Here is a 27,707-nt window from a genome sequence, read left to right on the forward strand (position 1 = left end):
GAGATCCCATGGATGGAGCTCATGTGGCTGTGGCTGTCGTCTGAGTGGGGTCAGAATCCAGGCCTGCACAGGGGACTCACCTGACAGCTAAAGGCAGGCGGCCTGGGGGCTGTGCTCCCACGCTCCCTGGCCACTGGAGGCATGTGTGGGCCGAAGCCCCCCACCCCACTCGGGACTGGGGCCCTGGGAGCTGCAGGAAGCACACAGAGGCACGCGCAGGGTGAACTGGAACCCAGGCACTGACAGACTCAGCCAAGCTACAAAGGGTGGGCTGAGCATGGCCACGGACAGCTGCGAAGGGCTGGCCGGTACCCCCCATGGCAGGGCATGGCAGGGTATGGCGGGGCATGGCACGGCATGGCAGGAGCATCAGAGATAAGGCCTCCAGGAATCCATCTGTGGCCCAGATGCTGTCCTAGTGGGGGGCAGCCTTCTGGAAGGGCTTCACCTGGACTACCCAGACCCACCCCAGGCCTGTCAATCTGAACAGGGCCACCAGCCCACAGCTCCAACAGCTCTTTGGTGGCTGGACGTGAATTCTAGGCCCCAGGAGCCCATGAAGACGGAGGTGGCTAAAGAGTGCCCAGGGACCCCTGGGCCAGGCAGAAGTCACTGCCCAGGCTGGGGACAGCATGAGATGCCACTGGGTACACCTTGTTAAGGCCAAGGGTACAGACTTCTCCCTCCCTGGGATGAGCAGACAGGACTCTCTCAGTTGTTTGCAGCAGGCAGTGACCCCTGGCATCTGGCCATTCATGGGCTGCCTGGCGGTGAGTGAAGGGGCCGAGGCTAGCAGCCCCTGTGAGGTAAAAGCATCCCCTCCAGGAACTCGGTGACGAGCTCTCCCTGGTCTGCCCAGGATGTCCTGGTGTTAGCACCAAAGACCTGGCGTTCTCAGAATGCCTTCATTCACCCAGGGAGAGCAGGGCGGGGGCACTGCCTTGTCTCAGCCCAGGGTTGGGCACAGAGTGAATACTTACTAGACCCTGGTTCAGTGACTGAATGACAACCAGGTGAGGGAAAACAGAGGGACAGGCTGTCAGTGCTCCCCCAGAAAAATGTGGGGCCTCTGTACTCCTAGACCTGGCCCAGTTCCTAAGGAGAGAGATGTGCCTGTGCACCTCAGTGGCCCGGCTCTCCTGCCTACAGCCAGCCGAGGTTAGTATCAGTCAGAGCTGGAGGACAGGGCCCATGTTACGCTTTGGGGTACATGGCCACAGGGCCAGGGCACTGATGAGGTCACAGCCGAGCCTCGGGGGTGGGAGTTCTGGCAGAAGCCCTGAGGTGCCCTTCTCCATGTGGACTCAGAGAAAAAAACCCACCTCAGGGAGCTGCAATCTGTGGGTAGCAAACATAGGCACGGTTAGCCACCTACAACTTGTGACCCAGAGAAAAGGGAGGGGCCAGGCCTCAGCAGAAAGTCAGATTTGCATCCAAGGGATACCTCCCAAGGACACTGGGCTTAGAAGGAAGTGGGGGTGGGAGAAACAGAAAAGGTGGCAAGGCATCACGGGCTGGGGTGCACAGTGACAGGCAGGCAGGCACATGGGGCAGCACAAGTGGCAGGGCAGGCAGGGGGTGGAGGGCAGGGATCCCCTGGCAGGCTGGTCCAGCCTCTTTCCAGGGTGGGGGTCCTGGCCCAAGTCTCCAGGGGAGAGATGGACATCATAGCTGGGAGACGCAGAGGCCACGGCCACACTCATGGCAGCACTGGGCTATGTGGCCTCTGGTAGGAAAAAATGAACCCCTAAACCTCTTGGGGTATAAGGGAAAAGGCAGGTTCCTGGCCTTGGCCTGGCAAATTCAAGGGGACTGGGGGGAACACATGAGGAACCTGAAAACCACAAGCCCGAGGCCGATTAATTCCTCCCGACACTGCCCCCGCCCACGGCCCTATCTGCACCACCCAGGCCCTGGGAGCAGTGAGGCCCCGGCATAAGATTGGCTCAGCTACAAGAAAGATCCCAGGATTGCCAGAAGATTCCTGCCAGAGGGCAGTGGCAGGGGTTGACCAATGCCTTGGTGGCTGGCAGTGGGAGAATGTCCTGGAGAAGGGAGCCCCTGCTAGGACTGGAGGCCCAGGCTGTGCTGTCCAAGTGTGAGAGCCAGGCTGAGGCCAGTTGCCTAGAGGCTAGCTCCTTGAACTGGGCTCAGCTCTCAGATATGAGCAGCAGCTGCTTCCCACTGGGCTGGGCTGGGCCTCACACCCATCTCATGCCCCATACCAGGCCCCAGCTGAGGGCTGTGCGCAAAGAAAGGAGGTGTTACCCACAGCAGGGACGGACAGCAAATATGATTCATCTTGGGGGCCATGTCAATCGATTGGTACGAGATACCTGGAGCACTGTGGTGAGAATTCTGGGCGTGGCAGGAAACGGTGCTAGGATCAATTAGTGTTGCCCATCACAGGCAAAGGACAGGAGAAAGGGACAAGTGGAACAGAAGAGCCTTGTCTATTTTATCTGGAGGATAAGAGGCAGCATCTAGGAAAGGGGCTCCTGATAGATTAGTCATGCCTGCCATGCATACAGGAGAGGGTATCATATGAGGAAAAAAATAAATACCTTGATCACTTAGCCACATCTGCTATAGAACACCCATGCCGGCATGCTTATTTGGAAAGAATGCCAGGATTGATTAGCAATGTCTGCCATGGGCACGTGCTAGAGGAGCAGCACAAGGCAAAGAATGCTAGATCAACTAGCCATTTCTGCCATGGGCACAAGAGGGAAAGATTTCTGCCATGTGGAAAAATAAGCTCTGATCCATGAGTGACATCTGCACAGGAGACAGAAGGAAGACGGGCAGTGCCAAGAATGACTTCTGGTCCGGCTTAAGTGAGATCTTCCACGGCCAGAAATGTGAGGGGAGGCAGGGGCGGTGTGTAAGTATTTGCCATCCCTAACCTACAGCAAACCATAAAAACTTGCGAGGAACTGGCTGCAGGAGTGCGCCTTCAAGGGTGGTGTTCCAGTTAGTGCCTGTGTGAGTCAACTTACACATGGGGCAATGCGAAGTCTAGCACTGGCTGTGGCATGGGGTTTCCAGGTTAGCTCAATTTTTAGTATTTTTGTTATTTGGAGGGGTGGGGAACAGGAGATGTTAGGGGAGGGTGGGGTCTCCATCACCACTAGATTCTCTAAAGTTTGCTACCACACTAAGTATGTACTTACCAGGATCTCCCCCTTTGAATATGCAAAGTTAGGATTGTGGGTAAATCAGGGAAGAACAGGTGGAGGAAAAGAGATGGAAGGGGCATGAAGGGGACAAAGAAAAAGCAGGAAAAGCACGAAAACAGGAGAAGAGAAGAGCAGGGGGAAAACAGCAAAAGAAAAAAAATTACATGCTATTAATCATATTCACGGTGTTAATATTTAATTCATTATCATCTCTTGAAACAAAAAAGCAATAACATATGTATTACCTATGGCAAGCGCAAAAATAAATCATGCAATGGTTACGTTTCTCCTTCCTGTGGGTTCTACGATCCTGCAAGTTACAAGGCGGAGTCCCCACCCCGCCCCCTGCCCAACAGGGAAAAGGGAGAGACATAGGCAGAAATTTTGCAAAGATTATGGGTTTTCTTTTCTTTTCTTTTTTAAGACAGAGTCTTGCTCAGTCGCCCAGGCTGGAGAGCAGCGGTATGATCTTGCCTAACTGCAACCACTGTCTCCCGGGATCAAGCAATTCTCCTGTCTCAACCTCCTGAGTAGCTGCGATTACAGGCACCCACCATCACACCAGGCTAATTTTTTTGTATTTTAGTAGAGATGGGGTTTCACCATGTTGGCCAGGCTGGTCATAAACTCCAGACTTCAGGTGATCCTCCCACCTTGGCCTCCCAAATTGCTAGGATTACTGGCGTGAGCTACTGTGCATGGCCGGGTTTTCTTAAAAATTAATAATGGGGCCGGACGCAGTGGCTCACGCCTGTAATCCCAGCACTTTGGGAGGCCGAGGAGGGTGGATCACGAGGTCAAGAGATCGAGACCATCTTGGCCAACATGGTGAAACCCCGTCTCTACTAAAAATACAAAAAAAATTAGCCAGACGTGGTGGCACATGCCTGTAATCCCAGCTACTTGGGAGGCTGAGACAGGAGAATTGCTTGAACCCAGGAGGCAGAGGTTGCGGTGAGCCGAGAATGCGCCATTGCACTCCAGCCTGGGCAACAAGAGCGAAACTCCGTCTCAAAAAAAAAAAAAAAAAAAAAAAAAAAAATTAATAATAAAGGCTGGGTATGGTGGCTCAAACCTGTAATCCCAGCACTTTGGGAGGCTGAGGCGGGTGGACGGCATAAGGTCAGAAGCTTTAGACCTGCCTGGCCAATATGGTGAAACCCCGTCTCCACCAAAAATACAAAAATTAGCCAGTTGTGGTGGTGGGTGCCTATAATCCCAGCTACTTGGGAGGCTGAGGCAGGAGAATCACATGAAGCCAGGAGGTGGACGTTGTGGTAAGGCAAGACCATGCCACTGCACTCCAACCCCAGCGGCAGAGTGAGACTGTGTCTCAAAAATAATAATACTATAATAATAATAATAATAATAATAATAATAATAGAAAGGCACTGAAAGCAGGTACTGATAAAGCCATTCATATTTTACAAGGCCTCTAGCTGGGTTAAGATGTTAAGGTACAACCCTTGGTGGCTCAGGGCTTCTCTAGGTGTGGGGCTCCCTTGAGCTGCTGGTGACAATGTAATTTCCAGCGGCTCTCACCTATGGGCTCCTAATCCCAGGGGCTGTGTTGGAAAGCCCAAAGAGGTCACAGATCCCTGCTCAAGGGAAAAAGTTCTTTCATTCTTTTTTAATTAATTAATTAATTATTATTATTATATTTTTAATTTTAATTTTTTTTTAGAGACAGGGTTTCACCATGTTGGCCAAGCTGGTCTCAAACTTCTGGCCTCAAGTGATCCACCCACCTCGGCCTCCCAAAGTGCTGGGATTACAGGCGTGAGCCACTGCACCTGGCCCTTTCTTTTCTTTCCTTTTTTTTTTTTTTTTTTTTTTTTTTTTTAAAGGGACAGGGTTTCTCCATGTTGGTCAGGCTGGTCTTGAACTCCTGACCTCAGGTGATCCACCAGCCTCAGCCGCCCAAAGTGCTGGGATCATAGGTGTGAGCCACTGTGCCAGGCCAAATTCTTATTTCTTTTCTTTATTTTTCTTGTTTGTTTGTTTGTTTTGAGGCGGAGTTTCGCTCTTGTTACCCAGGCTGGAGTGCAATGGCGCGATCTTGGCTCACTGCAACCTCTGCCTCCTGGGTTCAGGCAATTCTCCTGCCTCAGCCTCCTGAGTAGCTGGGATTACAGGCATGTGCCACCATGCCCAGCTCATTTTTTGGATTTTTAGTAGAAACGGTGTTTTACCATGTTGACCAGGATGGTCTCGATCTCTTGACCTCATGATCCACCCGCCTCGGCCTCCCAAAGTGCTGGGATTACAGGCTTGAGCCACCGCACCCGGCCTTTTTCTTGTTTTTTTTTTTTTTTTTTTTTTTTTTTTTTTGAGACGGAGTTTCGCCCTTGTTACCCGGGCTGGAGTACAATGGCGCGATCTCGGCTCACCGCAACCTCCGCCTCCTGGGCTCAGGCAATTCTCCTGCCTCAGCCTCCTGAGTAGCTGGGATTACAGGCATGTGCCACCATGCCCAGCTAATTTTTTGCACTTTTAGTAGAGACGGGGTTTCACCATGTTGACCAGGATGGTCTCGATCTCTCGACCTCGTGATCCACCCGCCTCGGCCTCCCAAAGTGCTGGGATTACAGGCTTGAGCCACCGCGTCCGGCTTTTCTTGTTTTTTAAATAGAGACAGTGTTTCACCATGTTGGCCAGGCTGGTCTCGAACTCCTGACCTCAGGTGATCCACCCACCTCAGCCTCCCAAAGTGCTGGGATTACAGGCATGAGCCACCGAGCCTGGCCCTAAATTCTTATTTCTTTATTAATATTACTGGAGACAGGGTCTTTTGCTCTGTCACCCAGACTGGAGTGCAGTGGCACAATCCCAGCTCACTACATCTGCCTCCCAGGTTCAAGCGATTCTCCTGTCTCAGCCTCCCAAGTAGCTGGGATTACAGGCACGTGCCACCACATCCAGCTAATTTTTTGTATTTCTGGTAAAGATGGGGTTCTGCCATGTTGCCCAGCCTAGGCTGGTCTCAAGCTCCTGAGCTCAGGCAACACGCCTCCCTCGGCCTCCTTAAGTGCTAGAATTACAGGCCTGAGCCACTGTGCCTGGCCTGATACTATTTTTTAAGACAAGGAGGTCTCACTGTATTGTCCAGGATGGTCTTCAACTCCTGAGCTCAAGTGATCCTCCTGCTTTGGCCACCCAATTAGCCGGGATGACAGGCAAAAGGCACCATGCCCAGCTAATTTTAAAAAATTATTTGTAGAGACAGGGTCTTTATATGTTACCCAGACTGATCTCAAAGTCCTAGCCTCAAGTGATCCTCCCACCTCCGCTTCCCAAAATGCTAGGATTACAGGCAAGAGCTACTGTGCCTACCCAAGAGTCAAGTTCTAACCCTGGCTCTGGATGTCACATAGGGCCTTCCGGGTGGGTAAAATTTGCCCACTAGGCCCTGCCAGAGTGTCGGTTCTCAGACCATCTCCCAGAAACGTCAACATCTAAGTGGCCTCCAGAGGCCGAGAGCAGATGGCCTGGTACTGAGGCTGTGGGGGCACAATCCACTGGTCGAGCTCCATCACTGGAGCTTGCTGTCATTCAGCGTTCTCCCGCCCCCAGGGTGGAGCGGCAGGCTGCAGAGGGGTGCGCTACCTGATTGGGGATGGCTCTCTTCTTGTTCAGCTGCGTGCTCCTCTGCTGGGCACTGAAACCAAAGAATAGAAAGGATTCATGTAGACAAGATGCTGGCAGGGAAGAAGGGCAAGAGGTGCATGTGGCCGTTCTCTCCCTGGGGACCAAGTGAGCAGCTACAGGCAGAGGCAGAGAGAAGCCCCCTGCACACAAAGAGCTGCACAAGGGAAACAGCCTGGGCACACTGAACAAGAAAATGTATCTGGTTCAGTTGAGGCTTCTAAGCTCTCATATCACCTGACTTTGGTGTTGCCTAAGCTGCGTGCAGTGGCGTGATCACATCTCACTGCAGCATTGACCTCCTGGGCTCAAGTAATTCTCCTGCCTCAGTCTCCTGAGTAGCTGGAACCACAGGTGCACACCATGCTCAGCTACTTGTTGATGTTTTTATAGAGAAGGGGTTTCACTATGTTGCCCAGGCTGGTCTTAAATTCCTGGACTCAAGGGATCCGCCTGGCTCTACCTCCCAAAGTGCTGGGATTAAAGGTGTTCTGAACCACTGCACCTGGCCCTTCTTCCTACTCTTCCTATCTCTTGATCCCAACACCAACCTATAAGTGGCATCAGAATATGGGACAGCTACTGGCCATGAAATGACACTCATCTTGCATACCTCCTGACCCAAATTTAGAGGACATCCAAGGTCGACAGGGTGTGTTTCTATAAAGTTCCTTATTCCTCCACAATCCGAAATCTCTTTTCTTGTTTATCCATCTTACTTCCTGGCTAGTTCATGCTGGCACAAACAAATCCCACTATATTTTACATGTGGACACCTACTCCACTACCTTACGGTCCTAATATATTTTCTACTCTGACAAACATATCACTGCTTGCAAACAGCACATATCTCCTGTTTCTTATCTGTCATATTTTCTTTTCTTATCTTATTGCTTTCGCTGAAACTTTCAGAACGATATGGAAAAGCAAGTCAGCATGGTCACCTTCCTTTCCTGACTATCTTGGGGGTTTTGTTTTAAAGTGCAAGTTGGCTGTAGGATAAGGGAGAAGTGGGCTTCCGTTTCTGGATCGGCAAAGACTGGAAAACTAAGAACAAAGGCAGAATTTTATCCAGTGATATTCTCAACATTCAGTAAGTTTATTACAAGGCTTCTTATCTGGGCTATTTATTTACTTACTTATTTTTGAAACAGAGTCTCAATCTCACTCTGTCACCCAGGCTGGAGTGCCCTGTCGTGATCATGGATTACTGCAGCCTTGACTTCCCAGGCTCAGGTGATTCTCCTACCTCAGCCTTCCGAGTAGTTGGGATTATGTCCCACCACCACACCCAGCAAATTTTTGTATTTTTTGTAGAGACAGGATTTCACCATGTTGCCCAGGCTGGTCTCAAACTCCGGGGCTCCAGCAATCCACCCACCTTGGCCTCTCCCAAAGTGCTGGGATTACAGGCATGAGCCACTGTGCCAGGCCTGGGCCCTGTTTATAATATACATTTGGAGGGCAGTGAAAGCCTGGAATATCCAAGCACAAGAAGGATTCTGATCAAGAGCATCTGAGGGAGGTGGCACGGCGCTGAGCCAACCTTCTGAGTGATGGCTGGGTGACAGCGAGGCCCCAGAGTTGCTATTTCTTAAGGGTCTCCTGACTCCCACCTTTGCCAGGCTTGCCTAAATAGCAGCCCACACGGTAGACCCTCTCCTGAGCCTGGACCTCATCAAAAGCATCCTGGTGTCTTCAGGCAAAATCCAAAATCTTCCTCTGGGTCTGCAGGGCCCTCCTGGAAATGGGCCTGGCCTCTGGCTCTCTTATCTCCACCTGCTTGGTCTTGTAGCCTTCCTTCCTGGGGTCCAACTCTCTGGGGTCCCCTCTATCACCTGACTTCTTCAGGAAGATCTCTCCAGGCCACATCCCTGGCTCCCCTTTCCCACAGCCTCTCCCGTACTCTCTCTTCCTACTCTCACCATCCTCATGACAATTTGTTGAAGGATTCCGTCCCCTAGCCCGCGGGCTCTGAAACAGCAGGGGCTGCCGCTGGTGTGGTCAAAGTCCTGGCTCTGGCTCTGGCTCTGAGGGAGTGCCCTGTAGTTCTTCAGTGGGCCCCAGGGATGTCCCACCCAGGGCTGGGGCCACCCAGCCAGGGCATACCCGTTCACACACCAGGGCAAAGGCACACAGCAGGCAATACCCACCAGGTCACCAGCTGCTCAGTATAGTAACAGCTGGCGTAAGTGGGAATGCCCAGGAATCCAGAGCAAAGAGTGGAGTGGTCAAAGGAAAAACAGGAGAGATTGTGAGAAGGAACTGTGGATGAAGTGTGACAAGCAGAGACATAAGGTGAGGAAAACAGCAGCAAACCAGAGATGCGGACCAGGGCTGTGAGCCCACACACCCGGTGGCCGGGAGAACAGAGCCGGAGGGCTGCCAACTACAGGCAGCCCACTCCCTGCAGGGTACAGGGCCCTTGGCTCATCTCTAGGAGGGGTTCTGATGAGGCCCTCATTCCTTCCTCCCTTCCCCTACCTGGTGCCCAGCACAGAACAGATCCTCAATCAGCTTTGTCAGGTGCACTGATAAATGTTCTATCTGGTGACTACATAGCCCGAGATTTGGTTCTAGAGGCCCTCCAACAGGAAGCCTGCCTAGACCCTCAAAAGGCAAGCCCCAAAGACCATCCTCCGGCCTACCACGGGCCCTGCACGGCCCCACCCAACACTAAGCACACTACATCTTAAAGGCTTGGGGTGCCTGTGGATTCCCTGCATAGAGCCTTTCTCTGAGGGTGAGGAGCTAGGAGTGGGTTTGCTCACTGCTCTGTCACAGGGCCCAGCGAGGGGGCATACCAGCATCAACATCTGACCAGCCTCGGGCAGGAAGGCCTGCGTGAGCCACCCCAACAATCTGAGTGAGGCCCAGGTGTGCCAAGGGGCTGGATGCAAACAGCAGGTGATGCCCAAGACAACTAGCACTGATATCGCCATCCTGCTGAAATCAGAGCTCCCCACTCTGGGCCCTCATCTGGGTGCCACTGAAGGTTCTGGTTTAAATCTACAGTGTATGCCTCGAAACTAGGGAGCCCCCAGGTAGCACTTCCCAAAGAGCAGCTTCTGGAGCCCTGAGCCCATGAGATGCTGTCCAGGAAGGGGCAGAATCTGGGAAAAGCTGCACATGGGTCAATAAAGGCTCTGAGAACTCCTGCAGGAGGGGGAGGTGCAGCAGCTTCGCCTCTCCCTGCAGGTCTGGCCATAGCACTGCCCTCTCCCTAAAGTAACCACTAGGAGGCCTCACAGAAGGTATGTTTGTTGGGGACAGTGGAGGTGGGGGCCACTATCAGCCCAAGAGAGCTTCCAGATATTCTCAGGTGGCTCTGCTTTCACACCAGGAACCCCTGACAGAGACTGACCCCTGCTCTCTCAGAGAATCCCAACTCAATCACCTCCTTGGATCTGGGAGTGAGGACTGGTGCCGCCCGACCAGCCACTGTTTCCAAAAGTACCTACTTGGCAAAGCCGATGAAGTCCTCGTGGTTCGTGTTGATGTACGACTGCTCGATGTCGATCAGCAGAAGAATCTGGGGGAATGTAGGGGGTCGCTGTGAGTACAGGGGCAAACCTGGCAAGTGGGGGCTGCGGCAGGAGCATTTCCCAGACTTGCCAGCAGAGAAGGCGGTGGGAACCAGGAGGCGTCCCAGACAGGAGAACAGGGGGCTGTTGTCGTACTCCCTACGGCCTCACAGGCAAGAAAGCCTGGGACAGCAGAGCACAGCCAGGTAGCCCAAGGTGGCAATCACAGGCAGAGCTGCTGTCCCCCAGGTCTGGAGTCTTGATTGAGCCACTAACTGGCCATGTGATCCTGGGCCTCAAGTTACTGAGCTGTGGAATGGAGGGACAGGAGGCTCAACTGCCAAGCATTTAATAATGTGCTGTCAGGTTGTTTTTCTTTTTGAGAAAATAACTTACTCCCAGGCTGAAGTACAGTAGAACAATCACAGCCTCAAACTCCTGGGCTCAAGCAACCTCTCTGCCTCAGCTTCCCAAGATGCTGGGATCGCAGCCATGTGCCACACCTGGCTGATTTTTGTTTTCTCTCTTTTTTTTGGTGGTGGTGGTGGGTAGAGATGGGGTGTTACTATGTTGCCCAGGCTGGTCCTGAACTCAAGTGATCCTCCTGCCTTGACCTCCCAAAGTGAGCCACTGCAAGCCACTGCCTTGTAAAGTCTTTTTTTTTTTTTTTTTTTTTTGGAGACAGTCTCGCTCTGTCGCCCAGGCTGGAGTGCAATGGCATGATCTTAGCTCACTGCAACCTCTGCCTGCCGGGTTCAAGCAATTCTCCTGCCTCAGCGTCCTGAGTAGCTGGGATTACAGGCACATTGCACACTGCCTGGCTAATTTTTTGTATTTTTAGTAGACAGGTTTTCACAGTGTTGCCCAGACTGGTCTCAAACTCCTGAGCTCAGACAATCCACCCACTTTTGCCTCCCAAAGTGCTAGGATTACAGGCATGAGCACCCATGCCTGGCCTGTGAAGTCTTTAGCGCCTGGTGTGTTCAAAGTGCTGCATTAAAACTGCAAAGCTAGTTTGGCCAAGTATGAACACTAAAATAAAACACACACATGTGCGTGCACACGCACACTCTCAAACTAGAAAGGTAAAGTCTCAGGTAAGGAGCAGGGCCTGTGAGTCCACTGCACTTGCTGAAAGTCTTCCTCCCTCATCCTTCTTGTCCTATTTTGCCTAGGATAAGTTGGTCTATGGGAACCATGGATCCAGGCATCTCACTGATTTGGTTTCCATTCGTAACAGGCCAGGCTGCTGGGAGGAGGGGCTCAGATGCTCCCCACTAGATTGCCCTGGCCCTGGGCCAGTCACTTCCCCCCGCTGTACCTCCAAGTTCCTAAGAATAAAGTCGGGCAAAGCACTCGGACCTGTGGGCCTGCTAGAAAATGCCAGCACGCTCCATCTGTGGGAGCAACTGTGGCTAGTTTAGTAAAGCCGGAGTCTCCTCAATCCAGCACTCTCAGATCCAGTCCGGCAACATGGTGGGTGGGGCACCAGGGGCTGTGGAAGGGCTGGCAGCATTCTTGCCAACAGTAACAACAAAAAGAATCAGACTCTTCCAGGCTTTTGATATAATTTCCAAGCTCCAGCAGCTACGAGGCATAGGCAGACTGGTACCCTGAGGGTGCAACTGGCCAAATCAAAACTGGGCACCTCTCTGCAGGATAAACGAGCCAATTTCATTGCATCACTGGCAAGGTGAGAGAGACCGTTCTTAACGAAGTGACATAACAAGCAAGGGCTTAACTCAGCTCTGGTTTCAACAAACAGTTGTAAAAAGGCCACAGAGAACAACTGAGAGAAAGTCACTCAAAACAGATCTAAGTGCAGTGGCTCACGCCTGTAATCCCAGTAGTTTGGGAGGCCGAAGAGGGTAGATCACTTGAGCTCAGGAGTTCAAAAGCAGCCTGGCCAATATGGCGAAACCCCATCTTTACTAAAAATACAAAAATTGGCCAGGTGTGGTGGCTCACACCTGTAGTCCCAGCCAGTTGGGAGGGCGAGGTTGCAGGAGAGTCTAAGGACGGCTCAGTGCTTAGCGGGTGACAGTCTCAGCTGCAGGGGGAGGCAGCGATGGGATATGTGCTTGCATGCCTTTCCAAGGAAGCGTTAAATGCTAAAACAGGAAAAGCAGGTCAGGTGCAGTGGTCATGCCTATAATCCCAGTACTTTGGGAGGCTGAGGCACGTGGATCACCTGAGGTCAGGAGTTCAAGACCAGGCTGGCCAACATAGTAAAAACTCGTCTCCACTAAAAATACAAAAATTAGCTGGGTGGAGTGGCATGCGCCTGCCTGGCTACTTGGGAGGCTAAGACACGAGAATCTCTTGAACCTGGGAGGTGGAGGTTGCAGTGAGCCAAGATCATGCCACTGCATTCCAGCCTGGGCAACAGAGAAAGATTCTGTCTCAAAAACAAACAAAAAAACAAACAAACAAAAAAACACCACAGAACAAAAAGCACTCCAAACACCTTCCAGCAGGCAAGTGGAGGCCCATGCTGTGCTCCATCCACTCCCTGGAAGACTGCTTAGTAACCAAAGCAGCAAACTACAGATATAACCGACAACACTCTTGGCTCCCAAATGCATGACACCAAGGGCAGGAAGGAAGGAAGTCAAGAGTCAGTGGGCCTCACACTGTGGGAGTCCACTCGAAAGACCGTGGGACGGGGGCAGACTGGTGGTGACCAGGGCCTGGGGTTTCCTTTTCTCTCTTTTTTTTTTTTAAATGGAGTCTTGCTCTGTCGCCCAGGCTGGAGTGTAGTGGCACGATCTTGGCTCACTACAACCTCCGCCTCCCGGATTCAAGTGATTGTCCTGCCTCAGCCTCCCAAGTAGCTGGGATTACAGGCACGTGCCACCACGCCCAGCTAATTTTTGTATTTTTAGTAGCGACAGTTTCACCATGTTGGTCAGGCTGGTCTCTAACTCCTGACCTCATGATCCACCTGTCTTAGCCTCCCAAAGTGCTGGGATTACAGGCGCGAGCTAATGCACCTGGCCCACCTCCCCCAGCCTTTTTTTTTTAAAGAGACAGGATCTTGCTCTTTCTCCCAGGCTGGAGGGCGATGGCATAACCATAACTTTCTGAAGCCTTGATTTTCTGGGCTCAAGTGGTACTGCCACCTCAGTCTTCCAAGTAGCTGGGACCGTCATGCCTGGTTAATTTTTTTATGCTTTTTTTTTTTTTTTTTTTTTTTGAGACGGAGTTTCGCTCTTGTTACCCAGGCTGGAGTGCAATGGCGCGATCTCGGCTCACCGCAACCTCCGCCTCCTGGGTTCAGGCAATTCTCCTGCCTCAGCCTCCTGAGGAGCTGGGATTACAGGCACACGCCACCATGCCCAGCTGATTTTTTTGTATTTTTAGTAGAGACGGGGTTTCACCATGTCGACCAGGATGGTCTCGAACTCTCGACCTCGTGATCCACCCGCCTCGGCCTCCCAAAGTGCTGGGATTACGGGCTTGAGCCACCGCGCCCGGCTTTTTATGCTTTTGTAGAGACAAGATTTTGCTATGTTGCCTAGGTTAGTCTTGAACTCCTGGGCTCAAGGAATTCTCCTGCCAGAGCCTCCCTAAGTGCTGGGATTATGGTCACGAGCTACCACACCCAGCCTGGCCTGTGGGTTTTTGAGGGGTTGACTATAAAAAGGCACAGGGACAGAGATTTTAGGGGGTGGTAGAACCGCTCTGTATCTTGAGGTGAGGGTTACTTTGCCATATGCAGTTGTCAGCACTCACAGAACAGTACACTCGACATTTACTGCATGTAAATGATACCAAATAAAGAAGACAAAAGGCCAGTACCTGGTCCTTGGTTCTCCCCTCCCGTTCCCGGATGTAGGTGGTGACGATTCGCTCTGTCTCCTCTCGCAACCGGGGGTAGGAGCTGAGCTGGGGGAGCAAGCAGAGAGGACGCATTGGTGGGTTCCTCGTGGCATGGGAAGCAACGTGAACCACACAGGTGGAAAATGTGGAGGGGGGTGGGGAATGAGATATGAGGGGTCCCACTGAGCCCCCACCTTAGTCCTGGCTCCCAGCAAGTCCAGCTGGGAGCTAAGAGCAGAAGAGTGGGGGCGCCGTGGACCAGAGAGAGCAGAAGAGCAGAGCTGCTTTTCCAGCCAGCAACCGGGATGCAGGAGGCAGCATGAAAGCAGAAAAGCAGGGGCATATTTGCCATCCAGGGCTTCAGGGCATCCCCCTCCTGCCCAGCACTGGGTAAGAGCAGGAACCCTGAAGGCCCACAGCAGTGTGAGTAGCGTCTGTTTAGAATGGTAAGGGTGGCATCTGGGCCATCAGCCTCGGTGGGAACTCCTTGCAGAAAGCCACTCGTGATCTGTGGAACCCACTCCCCAAGTGCCCCTACCTCCCCCGCCTTCATCTGCAGCACTAACTTAACCAGACCTCATGTGCGGGGAAGTCCCATCTTCCGCAGTCTGGGTCAAGTCCTTGAGTTGGGGAAAAGGGAATGGTTAGTCTCATGTGGCCTAGACTGTGGGAACACGCAGGGCTACACACTGATGATGTGTTTCCTGTGTTTTGCTGCTTTGGTGCTGGCTGGGAAACCCCTTTCTCTAGGGGTTCCAGGAAAGGGTACTGCTTAGTAAACGTGATGCGTTTGGCAATATCGAAGGCTGATCGCCTCCACAGGCAGCCACAACCCGCATGCCATGCCACTCTCCTCATTCCATCTGCCAGCGCAAGGTGGAGACATCTCTAAGTGACAACTGGTACATGGAAGGGGTTTCCTGCCGAGGCCGAATGTTCCAGATGCTCGGGTTGAGACTAACACATGGAGGGGGAAGATGGGGACAAATGCGGAGATGAGAACGAAACCTGTTACCTTCTCGGCACACTTTTTAATGACTGTGGCCAGCTCTGAGACCACGAGATCAACACACTTCAAACTTGGCTCTTTGAGTTTTACAATCTGTTTTTTCACAATGGCTTCAAAGGCCATGTCGGGGGTGAAGAGCCCCGTCCTGGGTCATGCGGAGGGCGGGACGAGGCAGAAAGACACCCAGGGACAGTGCAGGCCACACACACGAGACAGGAGACAGAGAGAAGAGAAGAAACGAGAGTCATCTGATTAGTCCGTGCACGGGGGAGCCTGTGCCCGCATTTGCCCCGGAAGCTGCTTCGGATCAAAGAGGTCTGGGGTTTGGGGGTGTAGGCGCAGACCGGGGTGTAGTTACAGAAGGGCAATGGGTGGTTGTCACTGCACAGACAGACAGCCAAGGTGTGCGGAGGCCTCTAACGTTCATGTCGGTGACACCTGGCTCTGGGATGAGTGTTTCCAACCTGTATGGGCTGTTTTCCCCCTCCCTTTTCTAATCGAAGAAGCTTAAGCAGCAAATGTGGGCTTTTCCAGACTGAGAACAGAGGGGCTCAAGCAGAAATTCCCTGGCAACTGGAGCGCTGGGGACACTGTGGTCGCACAAGCACAGACTGCCCACCGGGAGGCATTTCAGCTGCCTGGCCAAAGCGTGCTGCCCTGGGAACCGGGGCCTCAGCGTTGGAGCGGGTTGGGGGAGCCCGGCACATCCTGCCGAGTGGAGGCAGTGGCTCATTGAGGGCGGATAGAGGCACTGTGACTGAGTGAATCCAAAAATGGGCTGTCCCTGAGAGACTGTATGGGGTGCAGGGGGTGGGCAGAGGCACTTAGGAACCCTGCTGGCCCTCATGATGCTGCTGACATTCAGGCCTTTCCCAGAGCCGAGGGACAGAGAAGTTGGCGGCTCCAGGGAAGTCAAGAAGGGGTGACAGCCAGGGAACTTCAAGGAGCTCAGCCTCCAGCAGGTGACGCGGGGTCCCTCTCTGCTTCCCAGGAGGCAGCAAAGCAACAGCCCAGTGAAACCCCAATTTCATCAGACACATGCTAGGCTTGGTATCAGGGTCCCAGGGACAACTGTCCAACCGTCTGGCCAGTCCAGGAGGCCCGGCACACCCCTGTTGGGTCCAGGCTGACATGCTCCCGCCCCAGCCTCTGGGGAGAGGCCACGTTCATGGACACAAGGCGATATGGGCACCCATGGGGGCCAATGAGGCGCTGGGAGCCTGATACCAAACCCCCGTACCCCCATTTCCACAAGGCCAGGAGTCACCCTGCCAAGGGAGCAATACCTTACTGGTACACTGCCTAACTGTATTGATTAGCTCCTGGATAACCAGGTCAACACATTTCAGACAGGGCTCTTTCAGCTTGACGACCTGCTTTTTCACAATGGCCTCGAATGCCAAATCCGGGGTGAAGAGCCCGGTCCTGAAACCGTCCAGACCCGGGGGCAGGGGAGATAAGTCAGAGAGAAACAAAGCATGGTCAGCAATTTCATCGGCCCTGGCCAGGTCCCCAACAAGGAATGAAGGCTGCATCATGTGTGGGGTTGGACGCCTGAGTCCACTGCCTGGAAACCCTCAGGGTAACCCGAGGACCCCATGGCAACGCAAGGCCAGACACCTGGAGTGACTACCTTTGTTAGAATAAGAAGGGGACCCAAGAGGCTCACGAGGGACCCGTGATGGGGACTCATGCTGGCTTCCCAGAACCCTGACTCGACTCTACCCGACCCCTCCCCAGGCAAATCTGTAGTAAGCTTTCTTGGTTTAGCATGAGGTTCATGCCAATTGATAGGGCAGGAACCCAGCCCTGTTTGATCAGGAGCTGCGGAAAGCCCCGAAGCCTGCGACAGATGCAGGACTCAGACACATCCACCCGCACGTGCCCCTGGAGACCCACAGGGAAGGGCTCACGGCTACTAAAAACTACCTGAGAGCCCTCTTCAAGCCTGACGATTAGGGGGCTCAGAGGTGTGGGGACCCAATTAGCTAGGGGATGACACCGTGGAGAGGAAGGGACAGTGGTTAACTCTCCTGGAACTTGCCTGACTCCGTGGATGTTCTTAATAGCGTAGCTGATCTCCCGTCTTAAGTCCTTCTCGTCAAACTCCATCTGAGAAGAGACAAACCATGCACATGCATGGAGGTACCTGGGGTGGCGCCATGGCAGGCATGCATCTGGGGAACACCATCTCCCATGCGTGGCTGTATTCACAAGGCAGAATATTTAACTGGCCAAAATTTTATAAAAAACTGAAATCTGGCCAGATACAGTGGCTCATACCTGTAATTTCAGCACTTTGGGAGGCCAATGCAGGCAGGTGGTTTCAGCCCAGGAGTTTGAGACCAGCCTGGGCAACACAGCGAGACCCCCATCTCTACTAAGAATATAAAATATAAATAGCCACGTGTGCTGGTGCACGCCTACAGTCCTAGCTACTCGGGAGGCTGAGGTGGGAGGATCAACTGAGCCCAGCAGGTTGAAGCTGCAGTGAGCTGTGATTGCACCACTGCACTTCAGCCTGGGTGAAAGTGTGAGACCCTGTCTCAAAAATAAAATAAAACAAATTAATTAATTAAAACCCAGTTCCAGAAAGCATGACATGAAACCAACACTCTCATTATATTGGTGGTAATTAATATAATTAATATAAATTAATTAATATAAATTAATGTAAACTTAATTTTTCAGACTATTGGCATGCACCACCACATCTGGTTATTATTTTTTTTTTTTTTGAGATGGAGTTTCGCACTGTTACCCAGGCTGGAGTGCAGTAGTGTGATCTTGGCTCACTGCAACCTCTACCTCCTGGGTTCAAGGGATTCTCCCGCCTCAGCATCCTGAGTAGCTGGGACTTCAGGCATGCGCCACTCCACCAGCTCATTTTTTTTTTGTATTTTTAGTCGAGATGGGGTTGCACTATGTTGGCCAGGCTGCCCTTGAACTCCTGACCTCGTGATCTGCCCTCCTTGGTCTCCCAAAGTGCTGAGATTACAGGTGTGAGCCACCACACCCAGTCTTTTTTTTTGAGGTAGGGTCTGGCTCTGGTGACGAGGCTTAAGTGTGGTGGTGTAATCTTGGCTCACTGCTGCATCCTCTGCCTCCTAGGCTCAAGTGATTCTCCTGCCTCGGCCTCCGAAGTAGCTGGGACTACAAGCACATGTCACCACACTCAGCTAATTTTTGTAATTTCAGTAGAGATTGGGTTTCACCATGTTGGCCAGGCTGGTCTTGAAATCCTGGGCTCAAGTGATCAGCCCACCTTGGCCTCCCAAAGTGCTGGGACTACAGGTATGAGCAACTGCATTTGGCCTTGCTCCTTTGATTTTAAAAAACTCCTTTTTGGCCAGGCGCGGTGGCTCAAGCCTGTAATCCCAGCACTTTGGGAGGCCGAGGCGGGTGGATCACAAGGTCAAGAGATCGAGACCATCCTGGTCAACATGGTGAAACCCCGTCTCTACTAAAAATACAAAACATTAGCTGGGCATGGTGGCGCGTGTCTGTAATCCCAGCTACTCAGGAGGCTGAGGCAGGAGAATTGCCTGAACCCAGGAGGCGGAGGTTGCGGTGAGCCGAGATTGTGCCATTGCACTCCAGCCTGGGTAACAAGAGCAAAACTTCAACCAAGTCACAAAAAAGGGAAAAGAAGTCCCAGATCCTAGCACCCACAGCGGACATTTTGGCAAACATCCTTGCAAATACAAAGAAACACTTGTAGACATCTGTGTTCCGTTTCATACATAAGGATGTTGTCTATATCAGCTCAGTGCTACGTTGCACATGCTGGCTCCAATGCCTATTTTTTCCTTCCCTTTTTTTCTTTTTTTTTGAGATGGAGTCTAGCTCTGTTGACCAGGCTGGAGTGCAGTGGCACAATCTCGGCTCACTGCAACCTTCCGCCTCCCAGGTTCAGGCGATTCTCCTGCCTCAGCCTCCCGAGTAGCTGAGATTACAGGTACCAACCACCACGCCTCGCTAATTTTTGTATTTTCAGTAGCGACAGGGTTTCACTGTGTTGGCCAGGCTGGTCTCAAACTCCTGATGTCGTGATCCACCCGTCTCGGCCTCCGAAAGTGATGGGATTATAAGCGTGAGCCACTGCACCTGGCCTAATTTTTCCTTCCTTCAATGACATGCTAGGGACATTTTCTCATGTGAATTTATCTATATTTTCTGTGTATTTTGCAAAGAATGTATATTGGCTTTTGTGAGAGGAAAAACACAGGAGTTTTCATATTGTTCTGCCCAAAACCTCAAACCTGAACGTCTGGGAAGGCAGGTCAGGGAGATACCTCATCCAGACCACGCCTTGCCCGCCACAGGCTTAGGCTTAGAGGTAGGAGCTTGAGACCGTATTGCCTGGGAGAAGGCCTGGCTCAAGGCCAGGAGGAGGGTGCCTGACCAGAGATGGGAGGGCCCAGCCCCGGGGGCACTACCTTCACCAGCTCAAAAGGGAACCGCTCATGGAAGATGCGATTGATTCGGGCGCCCCCGGAGAGCTCCAGTGTGTCCACCTGATCTCCTGAGCCCTCGATCCTCTTCTCAAAATCCACCCCAAACTGCTGGACCATCCTATGAGGAAAAGGAAAAAGCCAGTGTCAAAGCGAGGTTTCCACGCTGCTCTAGAACAGGCGTCCCCAAACTACGGCCCCCAGACCGCATGCGGCCCCCTGAGGCCATTTATCCGCCCCCCGCTGCACTTCAGGAAGGGGCATCTCTTTCATTGGTGGTCAGTGAGAGGAGCACAGTATGTGGCGGCCCTCCAACGGTCTGAGGGACAGTGAACTGGCCCCCTGTGTAAAAAGTCTGGGGACGCCTGCTCTAGAATGAGGTTCTAAGTCAAGCCAGGACTTACTGTCCTTTTTCCATTTGTCAGCAGCAAAATGTCTTCTGTCTATGTTAAACAGATAAACCAAAGTCAAGAGCTCCCGATGGCAAATGCTGGCTACCAGTCAGGCTCAGGCTAAGTCTGTTCCGATTATTCACCCATTTGATACCAGAAGAGCCGCTTATTCCTCCCACTTTGCAGAAGACAAGAGTGAAGTTCAGGGGTCAAAGCTCAGCAAGCTCCGCCCTGAAGCTCAACTTGATTTGCAGCATGTTGGGAAGGAAAGGCAGCCACCTCTGCACAATTCAGGTGGCTTCCACAGGTGCCTGCCGCCTCCTAGCCTGCTGGAGTTGGTCCTGCAGGGATGTGAGGGCGCAGACAGGACTTTGCCCCTCTGAGCCTCCGATTCCTCATCTACAAAACCGGTTGAAAGTACAATGTCTACCTCCTTCTTGGGGTCATTGTGAGCCCATGATGTTTCTAGATCTCATCATCTCCATGAAGTCACTGATCCTAAGATGCACTATTATTTTGTGTGCCCACAAAAAAAGAAAAAACGCTGCCATTAATGGTAATTCAGCAAAGATGCCTGGTTTCGGACAGGTTAAAATGTTCTCTTAGCTGGGTGCAGTGCCTCGCGCCTTAAATCCTAGCACTTCAGGATGCTGTGGTGAGAGGATTGCTTGAGTTTGGGAGTTCGAGACCAGCCTGGGCAACAGTGAGACTTCATCTTATTTTAAAACAACAACAACAACAAAAACTGCTGGGCATGGTGGTTCATGCCTATAATCCCAGTACTTTGGGAGGCTGAGGCAGGCAGATCACCTGAGCCCAGGAGTTTGAGACCAGCCTAGACAAGATGGCAAAACTCCATCTCTACTAAAAATACAAAAATTAGATGGGTGTGGTGGTGTGCACCTCTAGTTCCAGCTAATTAGGACGCTGAGGCAGGAGAATCACTTGAACCTAGGTGGTGAAGGTTGCAGTGAGCTGAAATCACACACTACACTTCAGCCTGGGCAACAGAGTGAAACCTTGCCTTAAAAAAAAAAAAGAAAAAAAAATTTTTCTTAGTAAAAAATTGCTCATATAATGGGCAGAAAGAGATAGTAACAGGTGTGGCCCCTTAGCACGGGCCTGGCCCTTAAAAAGTCTCTCTCAGCATTGCTTATTGGCACTGTGAACAGTAAACAAGTAAGATGATCTTTTTCGTGTTTTAGTTTTCCTAAGCATTTCTGATTGCTCTCCCTAGTGTCTTGGGGTGCCCCTCTTCATCAATGTCACCCCCAAAATTCATGATTTACTTAAGTACCTGGGAACTTGCCCCTAAACATGAGCTGCTTGAATGGTGATCACTGCCAGGGTGATCAAGGCTGGGCTGCCAAAGAAAGGGGAGTCTCCCTTCATACCCCAAGTTGAAGAGGCAAGCACAGGCTGCCCAGATCCCCAATATCTTTTTCCTTGCATGAAGCAAAGGGTGTGCACATTTAATTTCCTTCCGAGACACACAAACGCCTGTGTTAATGCTTCACCTGGAATTTTTTCTTTTTTTGAGATGGAATCTCACCCTGTCACCCAGACTGGAGTGCAGTGGCGTAATCTCAGCTCATGGCAACCTCCACTTCCCAGTGAGCCACCACGCCCAGCCAAATAAATAAAAATTTTAAAGACAGGGCTGGGCACAGTGGTTCATGTCTGCAATCTCATAGTTGGAAAGCCCAGGCAGGCAGTTTGCTTGAGGTCAGGAGTTTAAGATCAGGCTAGGTAACAGTGAGACCTCGTCTCTACAAAAAATACAAAAATTAGCCAGGCATGGTGGTGCACACCTGTATTACTCCCAGCTACTTCGGAGGCTGAGGACGGAGGTTCACCTGAGCCCACATGATTGAGGCTGGAATCAGCTGGGATCGCATCACTGCACTTGAGCCTGGGCAACAAGGTGGAGATCCTGTTTCAAAAACAAATACATTAAGGGCGAGGCGTGGTGGCTCACGCCTGTAATCCCAGCACTTTGGGAGGTCAAGGCAGGCGGATCACAAAGTCAAGAGATCGAGATCATCCTGGCCAACATGGTGAAACCCCATGTCTACTAAAAACACAAAAATTAGCCAGGCGTGTTGGTGCACACCTGTAGAACCAGCTGCACAGGAAGGTGAGGAAGGAGAATCGCTTGAACCCAGGAGTTTGCAGTAAGCCAAGATCATGCCACTGTGCTTCTCCATCTCAAAATAAATAAATAAAACGAAATGAAAAATAAAAAATCAATTTTAAACATGTACATTCCTTAACCCAAGATCCCTCTGCTGGGGTTTCTGCCCTGCAGGAATCTTCGCCTGTATAGTCACAGATGAACATACAAGCATCTGTTAAAGAAAAACCCTGGGTGTCCCCCGATTTGGGCACTGGGATACATTTACAGTCTATGGGCTGAGCCAGGTGGAAACAGAAGGCTCCATCCAGGCTTTGCTTTAACAAGAAGGGAAAAGCCAAGTGCAGAATTTAAGCTGGGGAATGTCTATGACCGTAATTCCCATTTGCTTATAAGGCGCAAACCTAGAAAGACAGCCCCTATCTGCATGAGGACCTTGGACCCTCAGATGAAATGCTAAAGAAAGAAGGCCCAGCTCTTGAGAGGGGCTGCAGTGGTGCTTCTCCAGGGTGATGCAGGGAGGGCCCTACAAGGCACTGGTTACAAATATCGTAACGTGCTAAGCCCTGGGGGTCAGGGACTGTTTGTGAAGGGCATCCCCTGGCCTAGTCCTGCCATGGGCTTAACAAGTAGCATTTAAATTTATTTATTTATTTATTTTTGAGATGGATTCTCGCTCTGTCTACCCAGGCTGGAGTGCAGTGGTGTGATCCTGGCTCACTGCAACCTCTGCCTTCCAGGTTCAAGTGATCCTCCTGCCTTAGCCTCCCAAGTAGCTGGGATTACAGGCACCCACCACCATGCCTGGCTAATTTTTGTATGTTTTAATAGAGACAGGGGTTCACCATGTTGGTCAGGCTGGTCTTGAACTCCTGACCTCAAGTGATCCACCCACTTAGGCCTCCCAAAGTGCTGGGAATATAGGCGTGAACCATCGTGTCCTGCCTAATTTTTTTTTTTTTTTTAATTTCTTAGAGACAGGGTCTGGCTTTTGTTGCTCAGGGTGGTCTCAAACTAGCTTCAAGTAATCCTCCTGCCTTGGCATCCCCACGTTGGGATTACAGGCACCTTGTAATCTGCCAGTTTGTCCTCATCGCCATGTGAGATGACAGCTGCTGCGACCCTCACCTTAGAGGTGCAGAAAGTGAGGCTCAGAGTGTTCCAGTCACCTGCCTGCGGTCACCCAGCAGGCCCAGGTTCACCCTCAGGTTGAATCCTCCATAGCAAAACTTCCTTCAGGCCAGTAGGCTGAATCTCTTTCCTTTTTTTTGAGACACAGTCTTGCTCTGTCAACCAGGCTGGAGTGCAGTGATATGATCTTGGCTCACTGCAACATCCACCTCCCAGGCTCAAGCAATTTTCCTTCCTGCCTCAGCCTCCCGAGTAGCTAGGATTACAAGGGCGCACCACCACGCCCGGCTATGAATCTCCTCTTGAAGCCTGCAAAGGGCCAGTGTCTGCTTACCAGTGTCTGCTACCAAAAATTAGCCAGGCATGGTAGCAAGCGTTTTGGAACACAGTTGAGGATGTCTGAGCATAAAGGCACTCTGGCCCCTTAGCCACACACTGCTGCCTGGCAGAGGGGGTGGGGGGATGTCAGGGATATGATGGCCAGAGGAGACAGTGTTCTCCTGGTGCCCCTGTGAGAAATGCCTCAAGCATGGCACCGTCTGTGTAAGAGCCACCCAGGAGTCCCTGTCACCTGCTCTGACCCAGCTGTTCTAGTGCCTTAGGGTCCCTTGCAGGTCGAAAGCCAAGAGGTCAGAGACAGAAGAGACCCCGAGTAAGAATTTGGGGTTGGGGGACACACCTGCTCCCCAACCTCACACCTGGGCAGCTGCACCAACTCAGAGTCACAGGGCGGATCTTAAGAGCCCAAGCCAGAGAGGGACCTAACCCGGGCTCTGGCTCCCCTCCTCTCTCCCATGTCTCTTCTCCCACTGCGGCCAGGGGAGCCTGTGAGTGCCTGAGTCAGTCCACGAACCGCTCAGAACTGTCCATGGCTCCCACCTCACGCACAGCAAAAGCCAATGTCCTCCCTGAGGTCCCACAAGGCCCCACACAGCCTGCTCTATCACCTCCTCCCACTCCCCTCACTCACTCCACCCAGCCACCCAGTCCTCCTCTGACATCTGGGGCATGGTCCTGCCCCAGGCCTTTTGCAGGCCAGACTCCATCCCACACGGCTCCCTGCCTCACCTGCCTCAGGTCTTCACCTGACACTCAATTTATTTTATTTGTTCATTTTTTTGAAACTAAGTCTCACTCTGTCACCCAGGTTGGAGTGCAATGACATGTTCTCAGTTCACTGCAACCTCCACCTCCCATGTTCAAGCAATTTTCTGCCTCAGCCCCCCATGTAGCTGGGATTCCAGGCACCCACCACCACGTCCAGCTAATTTTTGCATTTTTAGTAGAGACAGGATTTCACCATGTTGGCCAGGATGCTCTTGAACTCCAGACCTCAAGTGATCTTCCCACCTCAGCCTCCCCAAGTGTTGGGATGACAGGTGTGAGACTGTGCCCAGCGATGCTCAGCTTCTAAGGGAGGCTGTTCCTGATGACTCCCTCACCAGCACCCTTGACCCCCTTCCCTACTTTCCTATTCTGGCATGTAACACACTATCCATTTTCTTTCTTATTTTTTGTCCCATTCATCCCATGGTCCCCCATTCTGAGTACTCCAGGGGGCAGGGATGGGCACCTGTCCCCTCCACAGCAGCGACTGCAGTGCTTAGGATAAAGCCTGGCACGCAAGAGGCTTGCATCGGATGTCTGCTGAATGAATGAGTGGACGAGTGACAAGTGGTGCCCAGTCTAGGGGGCCTTGTGGCTGGTGGAAGGCAGGAGCCAGGCTGGCGGCAGGGGCAGGCAACACGGTACGTACTGTAGCAGGGCTTTGGTTTTGCGAGTGGGGTCGTCGGGCCGGAAGTTCTTGTACTCCTCCACCTCCTTCTCCAGGGACAGCAGCTGGCTCTGGAGCTTGCTGCGCAGCGCTGGCAGTGACTCTCGGATGTGGTTGGTCAGTTGCTGCAGGTAAGAGGTCAGAGATCAGGAAGGGTGGCATGAGCAGGAGGCCAGGGCGTGGCAGACACACTCTCCCCCCACCTAGGGCCCATGCCAGGGTGCCACACCACACAGCCTTGAGAGGCAGCAACAGAAACATCGAGCCACAGACACACTCATGTCTGGGAAAGGAGATGGGACGGAGCTGCTCATAAGTGTGATAAGCTACAAACGGCCCATAGGGCAGACATCAGGCACTGGACAAATCAACTGGGCATCCACGCCACAGAGGAGGACATGCAACTGCTTGCAAGGACAGTCCATCGGACCATGGAACATGGGGTCCAATGCAAACACAAGGACAGGCCCTACAAACTAAGATGGAAAGATCTCCCCTGAAAAGGTACAGAATGCACTCAAGGCGGGCTCCCTGGCTACAGCTGCATCCACAGAGAGAAGCAAGAAAGATTCAAAATAGACAATTGTGGGCTAGGCATGGTGGCACATGCCTATAATCCCAGCACTTTGGGAGGCTGAGGCAGAAGGATCACTTGAGATTAAGAGTTTGAGACCAGTGTGGACAACACAATGAAACCCTGTCTCTACCAAAAAATACTAAAATTAGCTGGGTGTGGTGGTGGGTGCCTGTAGTCTCAGCTACATGGGAGGCTGAGAAAGGACAGTTGCTTGAACCCAAGAGGTAGAGGTTGCAGTGTGCCGAGGTCACACCACGGCACTCCAGCCTGGGTGACAGAGCAAGACTCTGTCTCAAAAAAATAAACAAACAGGCTAGGTGCAGTGGCTCGTGCCTGTAATCCCAGCACTTTGGGAGGCCAAAGCAAGTGAATCACAAGGTCAGGAGTTCAAGACCAGCCTGGCCAACATAGTGAAACCCCATCTCTACTAAAAATGCTAAATGATTAGCCAGACGTGGTGGCGGATGCCTATAATTCCAGCAACTCAGGAGGCTGAGGCAGAGAACTGCCTGAACCCAGGAGGTGGAAGGAGAAGTAAGCCAAGATCATGCCACTGCACTCCAGCCTGGGTGACAGAGCAAGACTTCATCTCAAAAATAAATAAATAAATAAATAAATAAATTTAAATTAAAAAAAAAAGAAAGAAAGAAAGAAAAAGCCATAAAATCAACCTATACTTTCAAAGTATAAAGCAGAGTTTTACTATCTGTCCTGCAATACAGAGGAATTTTAAAAGTGTTCATCAAGGCTGAGTGCAGTGGCTCACCCCTGTAATCCCAGCACTCGGGGAGGTTGAGACTGATCACTCAAGGATAGGAGTTTAAGACCAACCCAGGCAACATGGCCTGACCTTCCCTCTACAACAAATAAAAAGCTTTTACAAATTAGCTGGGTGTGGCAGCACACACCTATAATCCCAGCTACTTAGGAGGCTAAGACAAAAGGATCGCTTGAGTACAGCAGGTTGAAGCTGCAATGAGCCATGTCTGTGCCACTGCAATCCAGCCTGGACAACACAGTAAGACCTTGTCTTAAAAATCATCAAAAAGCCCGGGCACAGTGGCTCATGCCTATAATCCAGAATTTGGGGAGACTGAGGCGGGCAGACCAGCCTGGCCAACATGGTGAAACCCCATCTCTACAGGAAAATCACTTGAACCTGGGAGGCGGAGGTTGCAGTGAGCTGAGATCATGCCACTGCACTTCAGCCTAAACAACCGAGCAAGACTCTATCTAAAAAAATAATAACAAAAATTTTAAATAAAAATAAAAAGTGTCCGGCGAGCTAAAAAAGAGGCATGAAGGAACCTCACATCTATGGCATGGAGCTAGTGGAGTGCCCCAAAAACTTCCGTGACCAGGGGCACATGGGACCCTGTCTGCGTGGGCTGCCTAGAAAGGCAGGGAGCTACACTGGCCTTCCCTTGGTCTGTGACAAGATCCTAGAGCACTTAAGTCGAGGAAATGGAGAGGAAGGGACACTGCTGCTCTGGGAAGCACCCCACGTGGAAGGAGGCTGAGCCCCTCCAGGCTCCCTGGAGGCCAGCTGGCTCTCTGCTGCTGGCTCTCAGGAGGCCCCAGTTGGTTGTACAGTTTTACTTCCCTTTCTCTCCCTACTCCTGTTTGCAGGCAGACTCTAGCCTCCTCTCCTTCCTCCCTCTAGATACTGACTTCCCTCTTTGCTCTCCTGGGCTGCTGTCTCTGGGCCGCTCTTTTCCTGGCCCCTGCCCCTACTGGATTCAGGACGCTGCATTTATCTGGTGGTTTGTTTGGTGTCGGACTCCCCCATTAGAATTATGCCTTCCATAAGGACAGGGACCTGCTCGCACATATACACTGTGTCCCCCTGATACATGCATGAAAGGATGACTCCTGGAGTGCTGCTAAGACCCTGCTGCCAACCTGGAAGACGCCAGAAAGCAGCGAGGAGGAATGTCTTGCCCCTGCTACTAGGCACTACAAAGGCAGGCCCAGCCAGGCAAGCCACTGTCACAGCTAACAATGGGCAATGCCTGTTAGGGGGTCGACACCTAATCCTAGAGCAGGGACACCACCCCCTCAGAGAA

General features: G+C 51.9%; 1 protein-coding gene across 13 annotated transcripts in view; it reads right to left on the minus strand.

Moving 5' to 3' along the window:
* DNM2 (dynamin 2) overlaps positions 1-27,707 on the minus strand; it is a 110,806-nt gene that overhangs the window by 21,294 nt on the left and 61,805 nt on the right. For 3 of the 13 annotated variants that reach the window (XM_039465968.2, XM_039465964.2, XM_039465962.2), the window contains exons 7-15: positions 25,047-25,189; positions 19,619-19,754; positions 17,224-17,291; positions 16,466-16,604; positions 14,150-14,236; positions 10,286-10,356; positions 8,978-9,007; positions 6,786-6,837; positions 3,174-3,185 (exon numbers count right to left, since the gene is read on the minus strand). In XM_039465968.2, the coding sequence (XP_039321902.1) occupies positions 3,174-3,185; positions 6,786-6,837; positions 8,978-9,007; positions 10,286-10,356; positions 14,150-14,236; positions 16,466-16,604; positions 17,224-17,291; positions 19,619-19,754; positions 25,047-25,189 (738 nt within the window). Of the gene's footprint in view, positions 1-3,173; positions 3,186-6,785; positions 6,838-8,977; positions 9,008-10,285; positions 10,357-14,149; positions 14,237-15,185; positions 15,325-16,465; positions 16,605-17,223; positions 17,292-19,618; positions 19,755-25,046; positions 25,190-27,707 lie in introns of all 13 variants that reach the window. The other 10 variants (XM_039465974.2, XM_039465969.2, XM_039465966.2 and 7 more) reach the window with 6 other exon arrangements.

Source organism: Saimiri boliviensis, chromosome 14, assembly GCF_048565385.1.
Source record: "Saimiri boliviensis isolate mSaiBol1 chromosome 14, mSaiBol1.pri, whole genome shotgun sequence".
Lineage (NCBI taxonomy): Eukaryota > Metazoa > Chordata > Mammalia > Primates > Cebidae > Saimiri > Saimiri boliviensis.